The 19,553-nt window shown below is 39.9% G+C and overlaps 1 protein-coding gene across 6 annotated transcripts in view; it reads left to right on the top strand.

The window, feature by feature from the left end:
* Positions 1-19,553, top strand: part of VGLL3 (vestigial like family member 3) — a 43,217-nt gene that overhangs the window by 10,630 nt on the left and 13,034 nt on the right. For 3 of the 6 annotated variants that reach the window (XM_068691397.1, XM_068691379.1, XM_068691407.1), the window contains exons 2-3: positions 8,118-8,373; positions 13,622-14,122. In XM_068691397.1, the coding sequence (XP_068547498.1) occupies positions 8,118-8,373; positions 13,622-14,122 (757 nt within the window). The remainder of the gene's footprint in view (positions 1-8,117; positions 8,374-13,621; positions 14,123-19,553) is intronic. The other 3 variants (XM_068691388.1, XM_068691413.1, XM_068691414.1) reach the window with 2 other exon arrangements.

Below are 19,553 nucleotides of genomic sequence, written 5' to 3'. Positions count from 1 at the left end.
TAGGTCACGGCTCGCAGAACCCTCACCTTATTCAGTGGTTGTTAGTCATGAACTTTGTATTTTAGTATCCGGAGCTCCACTTACTAGCCTGCCTGAGTTGGAGGGAAAATAAATAAATAATCTCAAACAACTTGACTAAGAGACCCAGAAGTAGAACACTTAGATTGAAACTTAGGTGGACTTTTTAGCACTTAACTTTGTAGGCAGTTGGCTGTATTTCTTTTCCAGCACTGGAGTGTGGAGCACCTAGTACGTGAAAATCTATCCAGTGATCACTAACGGCTGTGTCACACTCCCATGCAGTTGCTTTTTGTTTTTAAAGAGACTCAAGAAGTTTCTCCATCAGCTGTAAGCAGCACCACATCTGAAATGTCCCAGAGGCACCCTAATGAAAGCCAAAGTTTCTTAAAATTTCATTTTAAATAAACTGAGTTCCTGTGGCTTATGCTATTTATGAAATGTGGAGGTAGATATTCAAGGCAAGAAACATAGCTCTGGTGAGCCAATACAGCATATGAGTCGTGGCCAGTACAATATATCCTGTTACCACCAAAAAAGCATTCTCAACCTTGCTATCCTACACGTTATTGACAGTTTGTTTTAGTTAATCCTGCTTGCGCCAGTTTTCCTGAAGTGTTTGGAGCTGAAGGGTCTTCAGAAACTAGTCAAGTGTCAGGCTGCAAAACCGAGCTGTTCGTGCTGAACTAAGTGTTGTGCCCGCTGCCTCTAGCAGCTGCGGGCGTCAGAGGGGTTTAGGTATTCTCTTTTAATCCAACACTTTTTATTAAAAAAAAAAAAAAAAAAAAAAAAGGAAAAAAAAAAGAAATAAACACAGGATGAACTCCTGATGTATCTCTAGTTGGAGTGGAATGATTTAGCACTCGGGTAACACATGACATTTTGCAAGTCTCTGTTTCTTCAAAATCATCCTGTCAAGAACATTTAATCAAGTGGTAAAGAGCCTAAGAAAGAAGGAAGAAGAGTCTGTTGCCAGGTTTTTGTTTCTTCTTACACATGTGTTCAACATGTAAAATGCTCCTGCGCTCTTCATAAGGATGATGACCATTTTAAAGAATGTTCTCCTTTGCCGGAATTAAAACTGTGGTTTAAAAATAACAGTGAGGGAAGATGTGTTAGTGGGGCATCTTTAAAATAAAGCTCTGAATTGGAGCTGACAAAGTAGAGCTCACCCTTAAAATATCCAAGGACTCCGTTGAGGTGTTTTACTGTGTCATCGTACAACACTGTTGTCTTCTAGTACCCAGTAAAATGGTTTGTCTCCTGAAAGAGAGAGCACCTCAGCCTTTCCTTTTAATTTCAGGGAGCTTGAGGTGCATTATTCTAACTAAAGCTTGTGCATCCTTGCAGGTACTTGTAATAAACCTGTCAGAGATGTAATTGGTTATGCCAGATTTTGGTGTCGGTTTTGTATCTCTTGAAGAGCAAAGCAAGCTCTTCAGCGGTGGAACTGCCGTTGCAGCTATTTAGGTTAAAGTTCTACACTACAGCACTTCTCTGGAGAGGTCGTCATCTCACCTTTCTGTAGGTTGCATGCTGCATACGCAGGTCAGGAGAAGTGTCTCTGACAAGCAGCTGGTACTGTGTCACTGCTCTGCACTCAGTGGGGTCTGAACGATGGTCTCCTTTTTACACAGCAGGTCTTGGATTGCTTTAAAGGATGGATTAGCATGCAGCCGGAGTGTGCAGAACTGAGCTTTTTTGTTTGTTTTCTCCTTAGAGGGTGCTCCACTGTGTCTTCTTAAAGTTACCCCACTCTAAAGTTATTCCCACATTTCTGTACATGTAGTTGTTGCTCCACTAAATAAGCACAAAGATGATTTTTCCTTGCGCAGAGATGCAGAGTTTTTGGAACCTCAGCTTTAAACAATTCACAGCCAAGAAAGGACTTGCTGGCAAATTAATTTAGATTTTTTTTTTTTTTTTAAGTGCTTAATGGATTGAAGCCTGAATTCCTATTGAATGTTAATGGGAGTGGAGGCTTAGCACCTTAGATCTTTGAGATTGCTGAAGTCCAGGGACATTGCTGGCAGGAAGTAAGAGAAGTATGGATATATAGATGCTTACGTGATGCCAGAAGGAACTAATGAAAAGTGGATGCAGCCCTCTTTCTATAGATAAATTGGGGTTTCCACGTTCCTTTGCCAAAATACAGAACGAATGTGTGATGGTGTTACAATAAGTACACATTCTTGTGTATGGTAAGGAGCTGTGCTGGCCTGAGTGTAAAGCTCTCTGGAATGGTGCAATAAAAACTCTCTTCACCGTACACTTTTCTAAGGAGCTCTGAAGCTGCTGTAGTAAGTTTTGGATTTCTTATGTATTGGGTGAGGAATGGGTGTAACAGAGCTGCTCATTCGAAGAGACTGGAAACATAATCGGTGAAGAATCCTGTTTTATTCTTGGCATACAAGACACGCAGTGACAGCTTGCCATACCCTGTCGTCTAGGGACAGCAAGCTGCAGGGCTGAGGCTAAGGTAGGATTCACCCTGGCTCACTAACAGCTGAGTTTAAGACCTTTTAAATGGGAAGTTACAGTAAATGGTAGTTTTGGAACATCTCCATGGTATGTAGATGTAGAGAGCTAAGCCAAACACCATCCTTGCTAAATCAGTCTTGCATAAAGAGTTGTGATATGCTCAAGTTAGACTTTCTGCTGGCAGGACTGTAGACAGACTTTTTCCAGATAAGGGCTTGTCTCCATTAGCAAATTAGGTCACTAACTCAACTCTTCCTTCCAGACGAACAGCGTTGCAGACAAGGACAAGCCGTGTGTACCGTTGTGTCAGCTGGCCGTAGCTAAACCCTCATTCACAGGCTGTAACTCAGTTTTCCAGTAAAGTTATTTGTATTGCCTGTTTGCACCCTTGAGTATGGGCGTATATTACTGATGCTGGATGTGCGTGACAGTCCGTGGAACCTGACACACCAGATAGTAACAGAAGGTAGCTTCACATTTCATTTTTGTAGTTTGGATGGTTCCTCAAGTTTTTTTTCTGAAGTCTGATAGGTCCCCTGCTGCTGACTTCACAAGACACTAAACAGCTTCAAAGGCTACTTTCAAAATTATGGGATGTAAAACCTGGATTAAGTCTTGCTCTGTATATGGGCGTATTTGTTTTTGTTTGTCTGTTTTTTAACCCCATGAAACCCTGCTTATTTCAAAAATATGGCTTGCTTTACCTTCTTGTTCTGATGGGACCAAACAATTTGACCTTCCTTTATACACATGAAAACAGAGCTTTAATGGCACAGCCTTGTTCAGATGTACTGCAGAAGATGTATAAATCGAGTCTTCCACTACTTGTCTCCATCAACTGAACACTGCAGGGCCACCAGGCTCTACTGCTGCAAACCCAATGGATCACCTGAAAGAAAGTGTGGCTTTGCTATCGGCTTGCTCTTTGCAAGGGGAGAAGTTACCATTTCCTATTTTCAAGGCATGCAGTAAATGCTGCTTTCAGGCCCAGCATTCCATGCCATGATTGCTTGAAATTGTCTTCTTCCTTGAATACTTTCAGTGTTATCAATAGGAGCCTGCTTGGCAGGCAGCTCCACAAATGCAGGACTGTCCGTGATTTGCCTAGGGTTTGTTACTGAAATTCCTTCTCAGAAGCTTATGTCGAATGACAGCTTTTTTCTCAGGATAGGGTCATATAGTGTTTCCTCAGTGTAGTTATTCTTTATTTTTGGTTCCTGTTCTTTCTCTCATAATGGAAAATCTGTAACAGGTGGCCACAGGCACACCAGACTTTCATGCTTGGGAGCATACAGGACCATATGCTGCATGATGGCATGTACGGAGATAATAAGTTGTAGGATCAGACAACCAGCTTATATGTAAAATAAGAGCCGGTTTGAATTTTCAATTCAAACTCGGCTACACTAAAATTTTTCCAGACTCAGCTGTGTTTGGTAGTTTCTATGTTTTGCTGCCTAGTGGCTACTTTCAGCTGGAAGTGAATTTTTTTTCGGTTTGTGAAAAGGAATGCTGTGACATTTTTACCAGACACCCCGGCTGAGATCTGGGACCCTTGAAGTCAATTGGACTTTTGCCATTGGCTTTCATGTGGCCAGTTTCACTGCATGAGAACAGTTTTCCTTGGTTCTGGGTAGGGTATGTTGGAAAATAACGGGAATCATCGAGACAGGGGTTTTGTGTGAGATTTTGGACCACGTGCTTTCTTGATATAAAAGACCCAAGTGGTCTGTTTTCCTCCAAAAGAGTGGAGGATGCTTATTCAGCGTGAACCCTCTCTTTAATATTTCTGTATTCCCGATCTATGTTTGACCTTTAGCTTTTTTTTTTTTTTTTTTTTTTAAGGGATACTTGTAGTAAGAGTTGAAATTTTCTTTGAAAGAACCTCTTTGTAAATATATGAAACAACAAAATTAGTGTCGGTTTAAGCTGAATGCAGCCCACGCTGTACAGCATTATTTACCCAGAGGTCCTACCATTCCTGCTTGTGCCATAGTCTTGTGTCTGTTATTGAAGATGGGATCAGATGATATAGGCACTGGATTTCCCATTTCTTTATCTATTTTCCAAAATACTAAGATGACTTAGATTCTATATTCTGAGTTTTGGCCAAAATGAGATTTTCTGTGCTTGTTTTGTTTTTTATTTTCAGATGCTGCTTAATCTCAGTCTCTAGGTTTTAGTGAAGAGAGAGGTATAATTCATGAATATATGAAAGCATTATAGAACTGAAAAAAGGCAAGACATATGCAGAGTTTGTTTGGCATTTACACTTTATAAAGACGTTACAGATACTGTTGACTGCTTAAATATATGCCACAACTATTTGCATGAAAGAAGTACAAGGGAAAGTGGGCTAGCCCAGACTAGTTATCAGAAACCTAACCTGATGTTTGTTTGTTTGTTTGTTTGTTTGTTTGTTTTTCCCCCCTTTGGTATTATTTTTCTTCTCTCATGAGAGTGGGACAAATTCACTTGGCAGTTGATGGAAAAAGTTAGTACTTTTCCACTCACACAAGTGCAGATAGAAATGCTGTGAAAAGATTGCTGTTAAGGTCAGAATGGGTGATGCAGAATTTGCATGTAGGCAGAGGTATCAGAAGAGAGTTAGGGAGAGAAAAAAACACTTTAATTTTTACTTTAATTTTTATTATAGGATATATAATATGTAAAGGATGTATGTAAGCTGCATGCAAGGAAAATTCACTTTATCTCACTGTAACTTCATATTTAAAGGGCCCTGTAATCACAGGCAAGAAATTGGCTGATAATTTCAGCCTGAAATACAAACTAAGTAGATCTGTATCTGATTGCAGGCTTGATGTGGTTTTGAAATATCTTTTAATTTAGAATTCTCATTCTTTGCAAAAAGTTCACCACAAAATATAATTTTTCACTATAAATAACTTTACACAAGCTGTTGTACCTGCCATCTTTTTTGATATTAAAAAAAAAATAAATAAGATTCATTGTTTTCAAAAACAGAGCAAGTACTCGGAATGTCTTGTAATGACTACCCATGGACTGGAGGGGAGGAAAGAGAGTTGAAATGGAAAATGAATTAGATTCTTAAGCTGTAGAAGGGGGAACATTCCTGCACAGAGAAGCGACTCTGGAGATAAGTTTTAATTTCCTGAGCTCTAGTCTCTATATAGGAACATTGAAAGACTTCCTTCCTGATAACCAAGTCAAGCCAGGGACTATATTAAACGATGTGTTTCTGTATATAATTGCATGCTTGTGTATGTATTTGTATACTTGCAGCATAAATACAAATAGTGTACCTGTAATCACAGAAATCAACTTTTAAAGTGTGTTGTATATACTCAGGGTCTAGCATATATGCAGTATCTGAGATGTTGTAATATATCAATATCTATTTAGACACCTGTAAAGTACCTCTTTTATACTTTCTATATACTTAAATAAATGCATAATGTAATTAAAAAGTGGTTCCCAACCTCTTGTCTTGCTTTTTTTTTTTTTTTTTTTTTTTAGGAGGATCTGGATTGTGGTGCATTTTTGAACATCATTAAGTCATTTAAATAGATATGTTATATATTTTTCATATACACATCTACTATATATGTGATATTGTTAAAACTATTTCTGTCCTATTGACATCTCATCCTTCAGAGATTATTTAGACAAAACCACGAAGCTCACTGAGAGTTATATCTTAATTTTTCAGGAACAAATGTTAAAGGGGTTTTTTGTTTGTTTAGAGAAAGCACAAAGCATTTACAAAAAAGTATGGGTCACCTCACATTTAACACTTGCAAAAGTTACTTTGATAGCTTCAGACTACCTTTCATTTTAGCACTTAGGTTCTAGAAAAACTATTTATTGTTTTATCTTGCTGTTTTTTTTTTTTTTTTTTTTTTTAACATCTTGTGAATAAAGCTGTATGTCTAAATAAGTGACACTGTACTAAGCAGAGCCACGTGCTTTGTGAAGCACAGACTTACTTGAATTTAACTTTGAATTGTTTAGATCTCCCAAACTGCAAAATAAAATTCCTTGCATCCCTTGTTACAGTTTGTGCAACAGTGTCAGAATTAAAGGTATTACTGAGTCGGTGTATGTTCTTCAGTTAAGCTACCAGAATGTCTGATGCATCACTTAATTGCTCTGAGCTTGTAGTATTGTAGGTTTTAATTTCATTTGTAAGTATCTCTTTCTTACAATTAATTTTTTTAGTAATCACTCATAATTAAGAATTAGTTCTGGAGTTTCTATTTTGTGTTACAATAAGACAATTTGTATCTGCTTATGGGATTTTAGAAAGCATAGAATGTAAGTACATTTTTGGTGTACAAGATTGGAGAATGACTTCCAATTATTTCTAAATCTGACAAGCGTATTTATTGTATAACTGGAACTTTATAGACTGTGTAGTTGTTTAACTTGCTCTATAGAACAACTTTGGAAAAAGAGAAAAAAGCCGTAAACTTAAAGAGATTCTGATGGTGCTAAAGTGTTGCCAAGCAAACCATAAAAGACAAGTCAAGCTGTAATTCTATAGAAAAGCTATGAAATACTTCTGCATATGTGCTGTAGTTGTTTTTGGGTTCCTAAAGCTGCTTGTGTGTAAAGTCAGCTGTGGAAATGGCTAGCTAGCTAAAAGCTATGATTCCTGCAGCTTGACTGTTGTGGGGAGCTTTTTTCTGTGAAAACAGTTGTAAAGTGGAACATCTGAAAAATATGTTCCATGCAAAATGGATCTTCACACACATTTATTTTGACATTTAGGTTTGATTTGAGAGAGAGAGAAGATTCTGAAATAGCTGTTCACAGATGGCTTTGCTGGCTTTATTTTTTTAATGCTTCTCTTTTTTTTTTTTTTTTTTTTTTTTGCATGTGTTTGCAGACTTGTCAATTCCCCTCTTCCCCCAGATCACATGCTTAATTTCTGAAGACTTGAATTTTTATTCTTTACTCCAGAAGCTGCCATTTAATAACAAATAATAAAACAAAACAACAACAAAATAAAACCTACCCCCAAAAGAACCCTTTCACCATCTGAATGTATAGATCTTCGTGATAAAAACAAACACAAAACACCTTTCCTTGCCCTAAATGAGAATTTATGCATTTTGTGGACTTTGGGAATGTGGTGGAAGACTTTTCAGGAATCAAGTTCTCTAACTGTTCCTGTCCTCTCGCCCAGGAGAGCAAAGCTGGGTGGATGTTCAGCCATAAGGGTGAAATACAGAAGTTTTGTAAGTGGCCACCCTTCTGCAGGGCTGTACAAGCTGAGGCTGCAGCCCTCACTGATGGGAATATCCTTTCCAGGTGGGAGTCAGCAGTAAATTGTCAGTCTACCTGTGCTCTTTTTGAAGGTATTGGGAGCAAACCATTGCTGTTAAACTACCTGCGGATGTGAAATGTGTTTGAGGAGCAGGTCCATCTGTGTGGGGGGAAACAAAACTCTAAGCAGCACTGGTAATCTCTTTTCTGTAAAATGTCGTGTGCAAAATACCTCTGTCTTCCAAGTGCAATGAACTGAAATGAATATTCAATGCATTCAGTTATTTTTCTTTAAGGAAACCAGATGTTGAGCTTGCACTGAATGCTTTTAGTGATACATCTCTTGTTTGTTTTGTTTTTAATCCCAGAAGAAATTAGCTGTATACAACAAGATGCAGGAGTCTCTGGAAGTGACCCTTCCCAGCAAGCAAGAGGAGGATGAGAAAGACCAGCCTGCCGAGATGGAGTACCTTAACTCTCGCTGCGTCCTTTTCACTTACTTCCAGGGAGACATTGGTTCAGTAGTGGATGAACATTTCTCAAGAGCTTTGAGCCAAGCCAGTAGCTTCAACCCAGAAACTGCCCTCACCAAGAGCAAGGCAGGGCTAAGTCCATTGTGGAGAGGTAAGAAGGGAGGTAACCTGCTGTCTGTGGTGTAGCTTACTTGGTCTATGTCATTGTAACAAATATTGCGTTGCAGCTGAAATTTTGTTCCCTTGTGAAGGTGGAAAAATCACCCCAAATATGAAAGAAATGAGGAGCGGCTTGGGGTTGAGTGGTCTGGTGTACTAACGGGGAAAAAAGGTGCCAAAGGCGTGGAAGAAACAGTCATCTCCCACTCTTCCCATAGCTGCAGCTCCGCCAAGGCCGGGAAGGAGCAGGGCAGAGCTCATGTGGCTTCAAAAAAGTCTGCTGCAAGATTTGAGGCTTATTTTTAAGCTCTAAGTGTGAAACTTGGCCTGTAAGGCAAGAGCAAAGCTGTTTGGGATGCTGGTCTTGGAAGTGAGAAGACCCACGCAGCCTTCTTGGGTGACTTTGCCAGGTGATTAAGATTTGTCTACGGCTGCTTTCCAGGTAGGGAGGAGCCAACACAAGCTGGAATGGGCCCTGGCCCTGGCCCATGTGGCTGGAGCCTGCCTATCAGGAGAGCTCACAGGAGAGACACAGACATCGTTACTGACTTCCTGCATGTAAAATGGGGGTGGCTGTGCTCTGAAGCAGGAAGTAGAAACTTCAGTGATCAATGCTGTAAAGTGTTTACACAGCAGCATACACTCTTGCCTCATAATGGGCGTAAGGATTATCAATGTAATGAAGGACAGATCTTGCCAGATGAACTAGGTAGATTTTACGGGTCAGATTTTTAAACTGGTGGCTGTAGAAAGCCTGCCTGTAAGACATTATTTCTGTTTTGTCGAATGTGAGAGTCTATGTAGTTTTTTTCAGATTCACAAATGCACTGCTTCTGATCTTTTCTTTACATGGATTGTCAAAGGGACAGTGAACTAAGAACAGTGATTAATGATCTTGCATCAGGTTTAGTGGGAGAGATACTATGAGGATCCTTGTAGGACTGGTGGTATTCATAATCAGTGATGCTACGGTGAGAGTATATTAATGAAAGTCACAGATAATAAAAAGAGGATTTTTGGAAACCACTGTGAAGAGAAAAATAGCACAGAAGGTCTTGCTTTCCAGAAGGATGATGACAAATCTGAGGAAGTTTAAGCAAAGGTCAGCACAAGTGGCTAGGGAGCTAGAGGAATTTATGGCTTGAGCGGGGACCATTAATGTTAATGGGAAATTTTCCATTGACTTGACTGAGAGCAGGATTGAATCTATGCTTACAAAAAAAGAAGACTGGAACACTTATAAATGGCCCAGACATGCTGCAAATGTTTTAGAGATGGGATCAAGGCAGTCACTGGAGACACGTGCCTACAGCAGACCCTCTTCACTGAGCTTGAGACATATCATGAAGTAAGGGTTGTGCCCTTCTCTTTGGCCTCAGAAATTCCCAGCTCTTTTGCCCTGACTCCCCCCAGTTGCACAACTCTCTGCAGAGGGCTCTGTAGTAGACAGGCCAGGGTGACCTGGCACGCGGGCTCTTCAGACAGGCTGCTTCCTGACCTGGGGTGCCCCATGCCATCGGTGGGACATGGAGGTCTGCGTGTTCTGAAAGTGTTCCAGGAATAAAGTAAGGGGATATGCCTTCTGCTGTTGCTGCACCTGCTGGAGCAGTATGAAGATACTCAGGAAGGCTACTGGGCAGAGCTGCTTGCTTCTGCATAGGAGACTACAAAAGATGACCATGTTTGTTTCTCCAAAGAAGAGAACCTGACAAGAGCTTTATTGTACCTAAACAAGTTTCTGAAATACGACTGCTTGAAAAGATGCTAATGCCTTAGTCTTTTGGTTTATATACTTCTGTTGAAAATGCTCAGTTGCAGCAAATGTTAATGAATTTGTATCCCGTTGCCTAAAGTAAAATATAATTAGCTTGAATATCTTTTAAGAATAAATTTCATGGAAAGTTAGATATATTTAAAAAAATAAAAAATAAAATGACAATAAATTATTAAAAGATCAATTAGAAAAAAAAATCTTGCATTTGCAAATAGCTGTTTTAGAAAGTATAGATTTAAGTGAAAAATTCTGCGGGAATGTACTGGCTATTTAGCTCATTGCATTATTTCTTTACCTGATAGGACAAGGTTTTATGGTTTTTTTTTTGTTTGTTTGTTTGTTTGTTTTTGTTTTGTTTTGTTTTCATCTAAGTTGCATTTTTTTTTTAGTGTTGTGATGGAAAAACAAATTGCAATTTCATCATTACATTAATATTGTGGTTTTTTGTTTGTGTGTTTGTTTCAAGGAGGGATTTTGCTTGTGTACAGAAAATAAAACTTATCATCTGCTGTATATTGAAAATACAGATCAGTCTGGTCAGTTTAGGTTGAAATGAACTTAAAAACTGTCTTTTTATATAATATAGATTCCTACAACAAATTTGAGTAACAGGGATGCTAAATACTTGAAATCTTTTGCTGGGCCTACACTTGAAACTAATGTTACCTTTACGGAGTTTTTATCAACATGTTTTTTCCCAACTGAAAGGGATTTTTTTTTCTCTCCTGCCTTAACTGTAAAGTAATGTGCTACAGAGAATTCCATACATTGTCTTCTTTATAGCATGTGGGCTTTGGCAGGTTTTCAGTGCATGTTGGCCAACCACCATTAACATTTGCATTAGTCACCACTTTGTGGTATCTGAGATGTTGCCATCTCCCTGCCTCACTGTACTTAAAGTAGGAAATTGTGGTAACCGAGTATCTTTCTTGGCAGACAATTTTAGTTAAATACCCCTTTCCCCCTCCCAAAAGCCTGTGGAAGCTATTCAGATACTTTTCTTTCTCAAGGACAGTGCTGAAATCGCTGTTTCTCCATTGCCATGTTTCACAGAGGCCAGGCATCCAACATGACAATATTTGTAAAAATAATTGTCTGTGCTCACTGTTGTAAAGGTAGAAGGGAAAGAACAATCTTCAAACACAATGAAAATGTGTGGTGGTTGTGGTTCAGCACAGATGGTACTTGTTAAAGATGTTGCTGCATGCAATATTTAGTAGCATCCTCTGTGAGCGTTCAGACTGGATGATGTTTTTTTTGCAAGGTCATGTAACCTGGATGGACGTTATATCAACAATGACATGATTTTACCTTGGCCAAAGAGGTTGTCCTCTGCAGTTATGCTCACTGATGTCTCAGTGGTGGCTGAACCATGACAGCTTCTGACAGTGGTAATGGCTTTTGCGAAATGGGCACAGGTTTGACAAATTGAGATGACTAAACGTGTTTTCTGTGGCCTAAACCTATTGCATGATTGGTAAAGGCAAACTGATATGCAATCTGGACTGAATTGACATTGCCAGATCCAGTGGTTTTAAGTGCTCTCTCCTGATACTAATTTTGTCCTGCAGATACTCTGTGGTTTTCGGCACTTTTGTGAAGTGAAATGGCTTGCATTTAGGGCTTTTCCATGCTGATAACAGCCAGACAGTTCTCAAAAACTCTCCATTACAGTGATTAATTTTCCAGAATACTGGCAACGCATTGTCAAGCTGCGTTTCTCTGTTAGGCAGTGAGGAAAATAACAGACTGGACATGAAGAAGCTTAGTTTGTTGTTTTTTTTGACAGCCCTACTGCCAACACTAAGCCATGTGCACTCTGTGTCTCAGCCTAATCCCCTGTAACAAGGAACAGTTTACAAACAATGAACAATAACAATTTCAGAGGGGTGCTGAAGCTTCTGTTATGCACTCGAAGCTCTCTTCTAGTATGAATTACAATAGAAATACAAAGCTAAAAAAAGAAGCAGTCTTTTGAAGGAAGCCATATTGGAGGTTTTTTGCAGCCTCTGAGAGTGTTTGGCACAAAGATAAGTTCTTTACATTTGTCCATAGAATATTTATGAAGTTATTTCCAATACCAGAAGTAATTCAAGCTCAATGAACTGCCTAAATCAAAGCCAACTGATGAGTGGAAAAAATGCTGTTATTTTAAAGGATTTTAAAATAGATACATTAGTGTCCTAGTGATGCAGTCAGAAAACTCTCTTAGTTTTTGTTTCCAAAATATTTTTGTGTAAGCACAGTTCAGAGGCAGGAGTGTCTGAAGAATCTGTTCATTCTCAAGGATGTCTTCACCCAAGTCTCATTCCAGTTGCTTGCTAAACAGAGCAAAACAAAAAGTCATTTAGGAAAAAATAATATAAACATTTTTTATAAATGCTATATGAAGGACAGAGGTTTCCTCACCTTGTCAAATATTAAATTACCTTGCCTTTATTACTCTGTAGGCTATTTTTATGACTTTGGTCTTTCATCAGTGGTAAAGTCGTGTATTTTTATGTTTCCATCTTTGACCAAAAAAAAAATATGTTTAAGCAGAGGCATATTGCATGAGGCAGTGCTTTCAAACATGAGTTGGCAAGGGGGATGTGAGAAAGAAGATGCCAATACTTTCCTACACATCAAAAACATTAACTGCTTCTTCAAAAGAGGAATTTTTAGAACGTCATTTCATAATGTAGAGGTATTGGAATGCATTTAAGTATAAGTCAATCCCTAGCTGTAAGGAGCAACAAGTCTCTTCTTCTGACAAAAACTTCTTTCAGTTACATAGGAGACTTTATCTGCTTGATGCTATTGGATACTGAGCAACATGATGTAATAAACTAACATAAGATGCATTAGAGATGATCCCATCAAAACATGCAATTAATTTGAAGAGAATTTTCTAAATGATATGTTCTGGTCTGGTCAGGAGCAGAAGTTAATGTCTCATTATTCTGTGTCAATATCCTGAGAGATCTGTGATCCTTCAGCCTGAAGAAGACAAGTCTCCTCACAGGGTCTTATCAATGTGTGTAAATACCTGATGTGAGAAAATTAAGATATGGGAGCCAGAGTTTTGTCAGCAGTGTTTGTTGACAGGACAAGATGTGATAAGCACAAATTAGAAATCAGGAAATTCCATCTGAATGCAAGAAAACATTTTTATTTATTTTTTTCTACTGTGAGGGTGATCAAACATTGGAATAGGTTGCCCAGGGAGGTCATGAAGTTTGGATTTTGGCTAAAATCTGACTGAATGTTGTCCCAGACAATCTGCCCTGGATGACACTGCTTTGAGTCCTGAGGTTGGACTAGCTGATCTGAAGAACTCCTCTCCAAGCTCAACCATTCTATGATTTTGTAACTTGAAGCTTGAGTTCAGCATTACAAATTTGACAGTAGAAAATCATTTTAGGGTTTCTGTCATTAAAGTTGTTTTTCAGCTTCAGTCATAATTAATTTCTCTTTTCTCTTCCAGAAAACTCAACAATTTCAGGCCAAAGGAGCAGTTTTCCAACTTCATTTTGGACCAGCTCTTATCAGCCTCCCCCACCACCATGCTTAAGTGGAGTACACCCTGATTTCCCCGTTACTGCACCAGGCACCTTCCCAACACCAGATCCCAGCAGCTGGCCAGGACACAGCCTTCATCAGACTGCCCCACCTCCTCCCCCTGCTGCATCTGAATCCTGGCATTATCCTTTAGCATCTCAGGTGAGCCCTTCGTATGCACACATGCATGACGTATACATGCATCGCCATCACCCTCATCCACACATGCACCATCACCATCCCAGTTCGCACCGCGACCCCCGGTACGGGTCCCTGCTAATGCCTTCAGTACGTGCAGCCAGGATTCCTGCTCCCCAGCGTGACGTGACTAAGACAGATCCTGCTGCTGTCACCAGCGCTACCTCAGCATGGGCTGGAGCCTTTCATGGAACGGTGGACATTGTGCCAAGTTTTGGGTTTGACGCAGGTAAGATGGTTCAGTTGTGTCTGTGACTTGTTTTAGCAGAAAGAATTCAAGCAATGAAGTGGACTCCCTGCAGCTCAAGTAGGGTTTGTTCTTAGAGCCTTCTCCAAATAAATTTCCAGGTAGGAATCCCTCCTGAACTTGCTCTCAGAGCAGATGAGCTGTGAAATATCCATCTCCATCTGCCTTTTGCTGAAAGACCCTTGTCTCCCTTGGTCCCTCTCAAGACAAATGAGTTGTGACATGATACACAGTTTTTTGGTTTAAATCTTGTGGGAAATGGCTAATTAAACTTTCACGTGGAAGCTTCCAGCTTATTCAGCCAATTCATGTTTTCATTCACCAAAATATAGCTCCGATGAGGACTGAACTAATAACTTGTCAGTACATGAGGATTGCATCTTACTCATGTAAATTGGAAAAGTGCAGCATTTCCTTCCTGTGTAGCATCCAGGTGTCACATAAAGAAGAGATGCTGTTTAAGCTGTGCTCACCATCATACTCGATTGTTGTAGGGGATAGGCAGAGGTCTCTGAATCAGATTAATTTTACTCCATCTGTAGCTATGGAACAACCTCCATAAACTACATCTGTTGCATCACAGGCAAGATTTGACTTGAAGGCTCTCATCTCAGCATTAGGAGCAGTCTGGTAGCCCTCCCTGTTTATAGTCATTTAATATCAAAGTGATGGGTGACTTATTTCCAGAATGTCCATCTGTGCTCATGTGCTCTGTTATGGTCTCTGTTTTCTGCATGATGTGTATCTGACCAGCAGGTTAGTACTTCTGAAACACCTTTTGTTACTTTATTCAGGAAATACTGGGTTTGCATCTCTCTTCCCTTTTCCTTGAGGTATCTTTTTCTCTGTTTTTTTGAGGATGTCTTCTTGATAGCTCTAGCTAACTGATTCCATGTGTAAGAACTGCTTTCTTGCTTTGGTTAGTGTGTAAGGGAAGAAAGAATTGGTGGAGGAAAAAATGCTGTTTCTTAAATATGGAATAATAGAAACCAGAACCCAATTATAGTGAACGTAATGCAAATTTCTTTCTTCCCATAGTAGCAACTTGGAACCTATAACCTCTTCTAAGTACTATGCCACATAACTCCTTCAAGAAATTAAGAAAAAGAATAATAGGATTTTTAATACTGGATGATTTTATATTTATTAATAACACTTCCAGCCAACCAGATGATACGAGATGTATTATTACATTTTATGCTTTTTTGTATGAGAAGATAACCTAACAAAATCACAATAGTAAGTTCTATCTTTCTGACAAATTCCATAATGGAAATTGCTTTCTCTGAATCATGAGCAAATGGTCATTGCAAGTGATGGAGGGGATGAGCCCACTGGTCTGACAGTAGCCCCAGCAGTCCAGCTCCAGAACTCTGTACTTGACTTACCTTTTGGGGGACAAAAGAGCAGCAAACTGTATAAGGGATTGTTTGTCAGGAAGAACCACTACATGGCTTCAGTACGAGTCTCACCTAGGCTGCAAGTTGTTTCTGTACTGAGCAAGCTGGTTTGTATGCTGTTTCTGGTACGTGCTTGATGTGTAGATTATAGTCTGTGATTTCCTCTGGGTTTGAAAAGAAAGATGAAAAATTATATGTGACCAGTTTATAGAAACAGAAGATCTCAGCAGACCAATATCTCTCTTGTTTATGACTATTGAAAATGGCCATGCTCTGAAACACAATAGCACAACCTTATTGGGCAGCCCCAGCTTGATACCTAAGGCTTTGGAAACAATGGACCAGACAATGGATGTCACAGCACATAGTGGTAACCTGTGACATTACAATTATCAGTTTGCTTACCCTGCACACTCTTCTTTTGTGATCTCCAAGCAGAGACTTGCTGGGAAGGACAGCAAATCTCATTCAGAGAGATTCCCTTTCCACATCTGGTGGATTTGAGACAAATGCTTTGGTTACAGGTATTCAAGGTGTGACCTAAGTGGAAAGAGGGAGGTTAATTGCTCCAGTGTTTTGCATGCATGTCAAATGGAGTCATCCAGGGAATGTGTGTTGTGTTGCAGGGTAGAGGAGGGAGCTGCTGAAGCACCACACTGAATCATATCCAGCATTTACCATCACTGTCAGAGCTTTTCTTGTTCCCTGTCCACTCTGAGGTAGAGTTTTCACTGTTTAAGTCTCCACAACACACAGAATTTTATTGCATTTAATGCTAGCGCAAGATGGCAACCTCAACAGAGAGGCTAAAAACTAGAGGGCCTGGAGAAGAATGTACTCACCTTCTTGTAAGAGGATTCCCCTGAGCTGGGTAAGGCCATAGTGGCAAGAAAACTTCAGTTCTGGAAGTTTTTGACCACATCTCCCTGAAGAATAAAAGACATCAGCATCTGGAGCTGTCGATATATTAGATTACATAAGCTTCAGTTAATTTATTTGAAAAAAGTTAACACATCTAGAGGATGCTTTTCAGAGTCCTTCAGATATGCAGATGATTTTTTTCCCCTCTTACTGTGAGTCACATTTCTTGTGCTACTGTCACATGCAATTATAGAAACATTTGCAAAATTGCTCACGCTGAATTAGACGGAGTGATAGCGTTGAGATCAGGGCAGGCTGGCGGTAATCTTACCCTCGTCCAGCTACATTGTTGCATCTCAGACATGCAAAGCCAAATACTCCATCTTCTGAATGGATGATGCTGAACCACTTCAAAGGTTAAGAGAGGGCTCCCCTTGCATGCAGGGTGTAGTTTGGGAATTTGTTTCAGAGCAGATTGTATGGGACATTAGCATCTCACTGTTTGCAGAGCTAACAAAGTATCAATCTTTAATGCACATCTGTTTGAACTTACATGGTCCTGTTTTAGTAGGATGAGTAGGGATTTAGCTACCTGATTCCCATTAAATGTGGCTTAATCCTCATGCTGTATGCTGCAAATTAACCCTTTTAGATGCTTCTGTGTCAGTACAAGTGGGATTAAAGAAAACGCAAGCCTAAATCAAAATCTCTTGCAACTTGCTACATTTGTGGCTGCTGTTATATGGTGCCTTTCCAAAGCCAAAGTGCCCAAGCTATGGACCAGCTCGATATGTTTGATATCAAGCACCAAGCACAACATGTTTGTGCATTGAGCTTTAATTCTTTGTCCGACTGATGCCAAACAAAGCAAGGTCAGCCTCTAACAGCACTGACTGCAGTTCACAGCACATATATGTAGATCATTGCTGCAACCACAGTTGTACAATGTTGGGACTAAATCCTCGCGTTCATGTTAAGGGTGAGAAAGCTGAGTTGAGCACTTAAAACCGGGGAGAAACTGCTGTCTTGTTGCCACTGGAGCTGGTGGTTCCAGCCATCCAAGCTTGCCTGTGGGCCCTCGGGAACAGAGCAGTGGGCACAGACACTCTTCAGGTGGTCAGTCAGATGCAGCTGGCAGCCCTGTGGGTAGAAGAGTAGAGCAACTTGCCCTGCTACTGCAGAGTCTGCTAGTAGGATATCCTGCCCTGCTGTTGGACAGATGTGCTGGAAGAGGTTTCCTGTAACCCCAGCACAATAAAAGCAGAGCAGGATTTTGGCGTATCTGAGGGCTGTAATTTTGTTTTAAAATTGAGGTGCACATCTGTCTGTCCTTATATTTAGGAGAATTAATCAATATTCTCTAGTCCTGGCTAACTATGGAAAGTCCACTTTGGAAATGCTTGTAAAGCAAGGGGTCATATTGAATACAGAATTTGAGTGGTCAGTCTGCTGCCTTGCGTAGAGTTGTCTCCATTCACACATGCTACAAGTCGGTCACACTTCATCAGGCTGGTTTAGATGTTCCCACATAACCCGCATACCGTGTGTGTGGCAGTTAGCTACGTCGGCATCTCAGAGATGGAGAGTTCTGCTGTGGAATTACTGGCTTGTACAACACAAGCGAGGGTGTCTTTGCAAATGGGAAAATGTTTGTTCTAGCGGCAGACTGCAAGCTACTGCTCTTGGTTAGTAGCCGGGCTGCACTTGGATTACATGTTTGAACTGCAGATAGTCTTGCCACAAAGGATATGGGAATATAATGAGGAAAAGGCATGGAAAGTGTTTCACATTCAGTTCTGTAGCTAAGGCAACTTTCATTTCTTTGGATTATTTTCTGTGGCTGTTTGAACTTAATAGCTATACCTTAAACCTCCTTGTTACATTTTTTTCTGTTTCTTGCAAAGACACTTAAGTAGGAAGGTGTCTAGTCAGCTGGTTATTCACCTTCTACCGGTCATTACTGTCAGGTATACATCCTCTTAAGCAGGTGTGTGTAATATATTTTTTTCAAACTGGTATGAACCATTCAATCTATTTCTCTTGCATTGGGAGAATCTATATCAGCTTGCGTTTCCTCTGGTGTCCTGTAGTGCTCCACTGGTAGACTTAAATGGCTTCCTTGCACTCTGAAAAGTTTCTGCTGTCTGACTGTCTGACTCCCCTTTTTATTATTATTATTAATAATTATTATTATATCTTTTTTCTTTGCTTTAAAAAAATAAATAGAAGGGGGAAAAATAACAAAAAATTGTCATCACTAACTCTGAGGAAGCTTTGAAGGAAACTAACAGTAGTTTATTATGTCACTGCTTGTGAGTGATACTGCCAGGAAAACACATAACTCATAAATAAAAAGGAAGCATCCTCATTGAGTAAAAAGTCTGCAAGTGTGGCATGCTTTTGTTGACAGATGTCCTGTTTTTTTTGTTTGTTTTGTTTTCAATTTAAAGAAATAGGTGGAAGTGCATGTGAAAAGGAGCAGAGATCCACCCAAGAGGTGTGCTCTGCTTTCCCTTGTTGCAGCTGGACATGCAAGTGTTTGGGCACCGCTTGAGAGTCCTCACACAGATGGAGCAATGTGGTGTGATCTTTCACATGACTATTAATAGCTTTGTAGCTCAGCTCTCACATGTTGGTCATCAATAGTAATATAACTGTACCCCTGCATCAAGGATTTGGTGGATGGATCTGAATCCATCAGGCCTGTTGGAAGGCTTTCTAAAAACACGAGTCTTCCTTTGGGTTATGCTGTGTGATCAGATATGGAAATGGGTGAGCCATTCTCAGCACATCTTTAAGTCTCACAGGTTACTAAAAAGGCAATTTCAGCAGTCGTAACACCACTGTAGTCTGTTACAGTTGCACCTATTTATATTAGTGGTGTATTTGGCCTTAAAATTAAGATTAGGTAATTGGTGCATTGGTCTTGGTACAGCAGGACAATATATAGCACGATACAGAACAGAATTGCTGTCTGCATAGCAGTGGTTTACATTGGGAAGTGAACCTTCATTTCATGAAATTTAATTTTCTTGGCTCAAAACATCAAGGGGCAGGTTTTAAATCAGTAAGGCTTAAGTTCCTTGCTACCTCTTAAAGTATGCGCCTGCACCTCTCCTTTTTACTTTCCCTATAAATGAGCAAAAACATAT

This window comes from Anas acuta, chromosome 1 (genome assembly GCF_963932015.1).
Source record: "Anas acuta chromosome 1, bAnaAcu1.1, whole genome shotgun sequence".
Classification (NCBI taxonomy): domain Eukaryota; kingdom Metazoa; phylum Chordata; class Aves; order Anseriformes; family Anatidae; genus Anas; species Anas acuta.
Note: the sequence above shows the minus strand (reverse complement) of the source record. Positions and strands in the feature narration are given on the sequence as shown.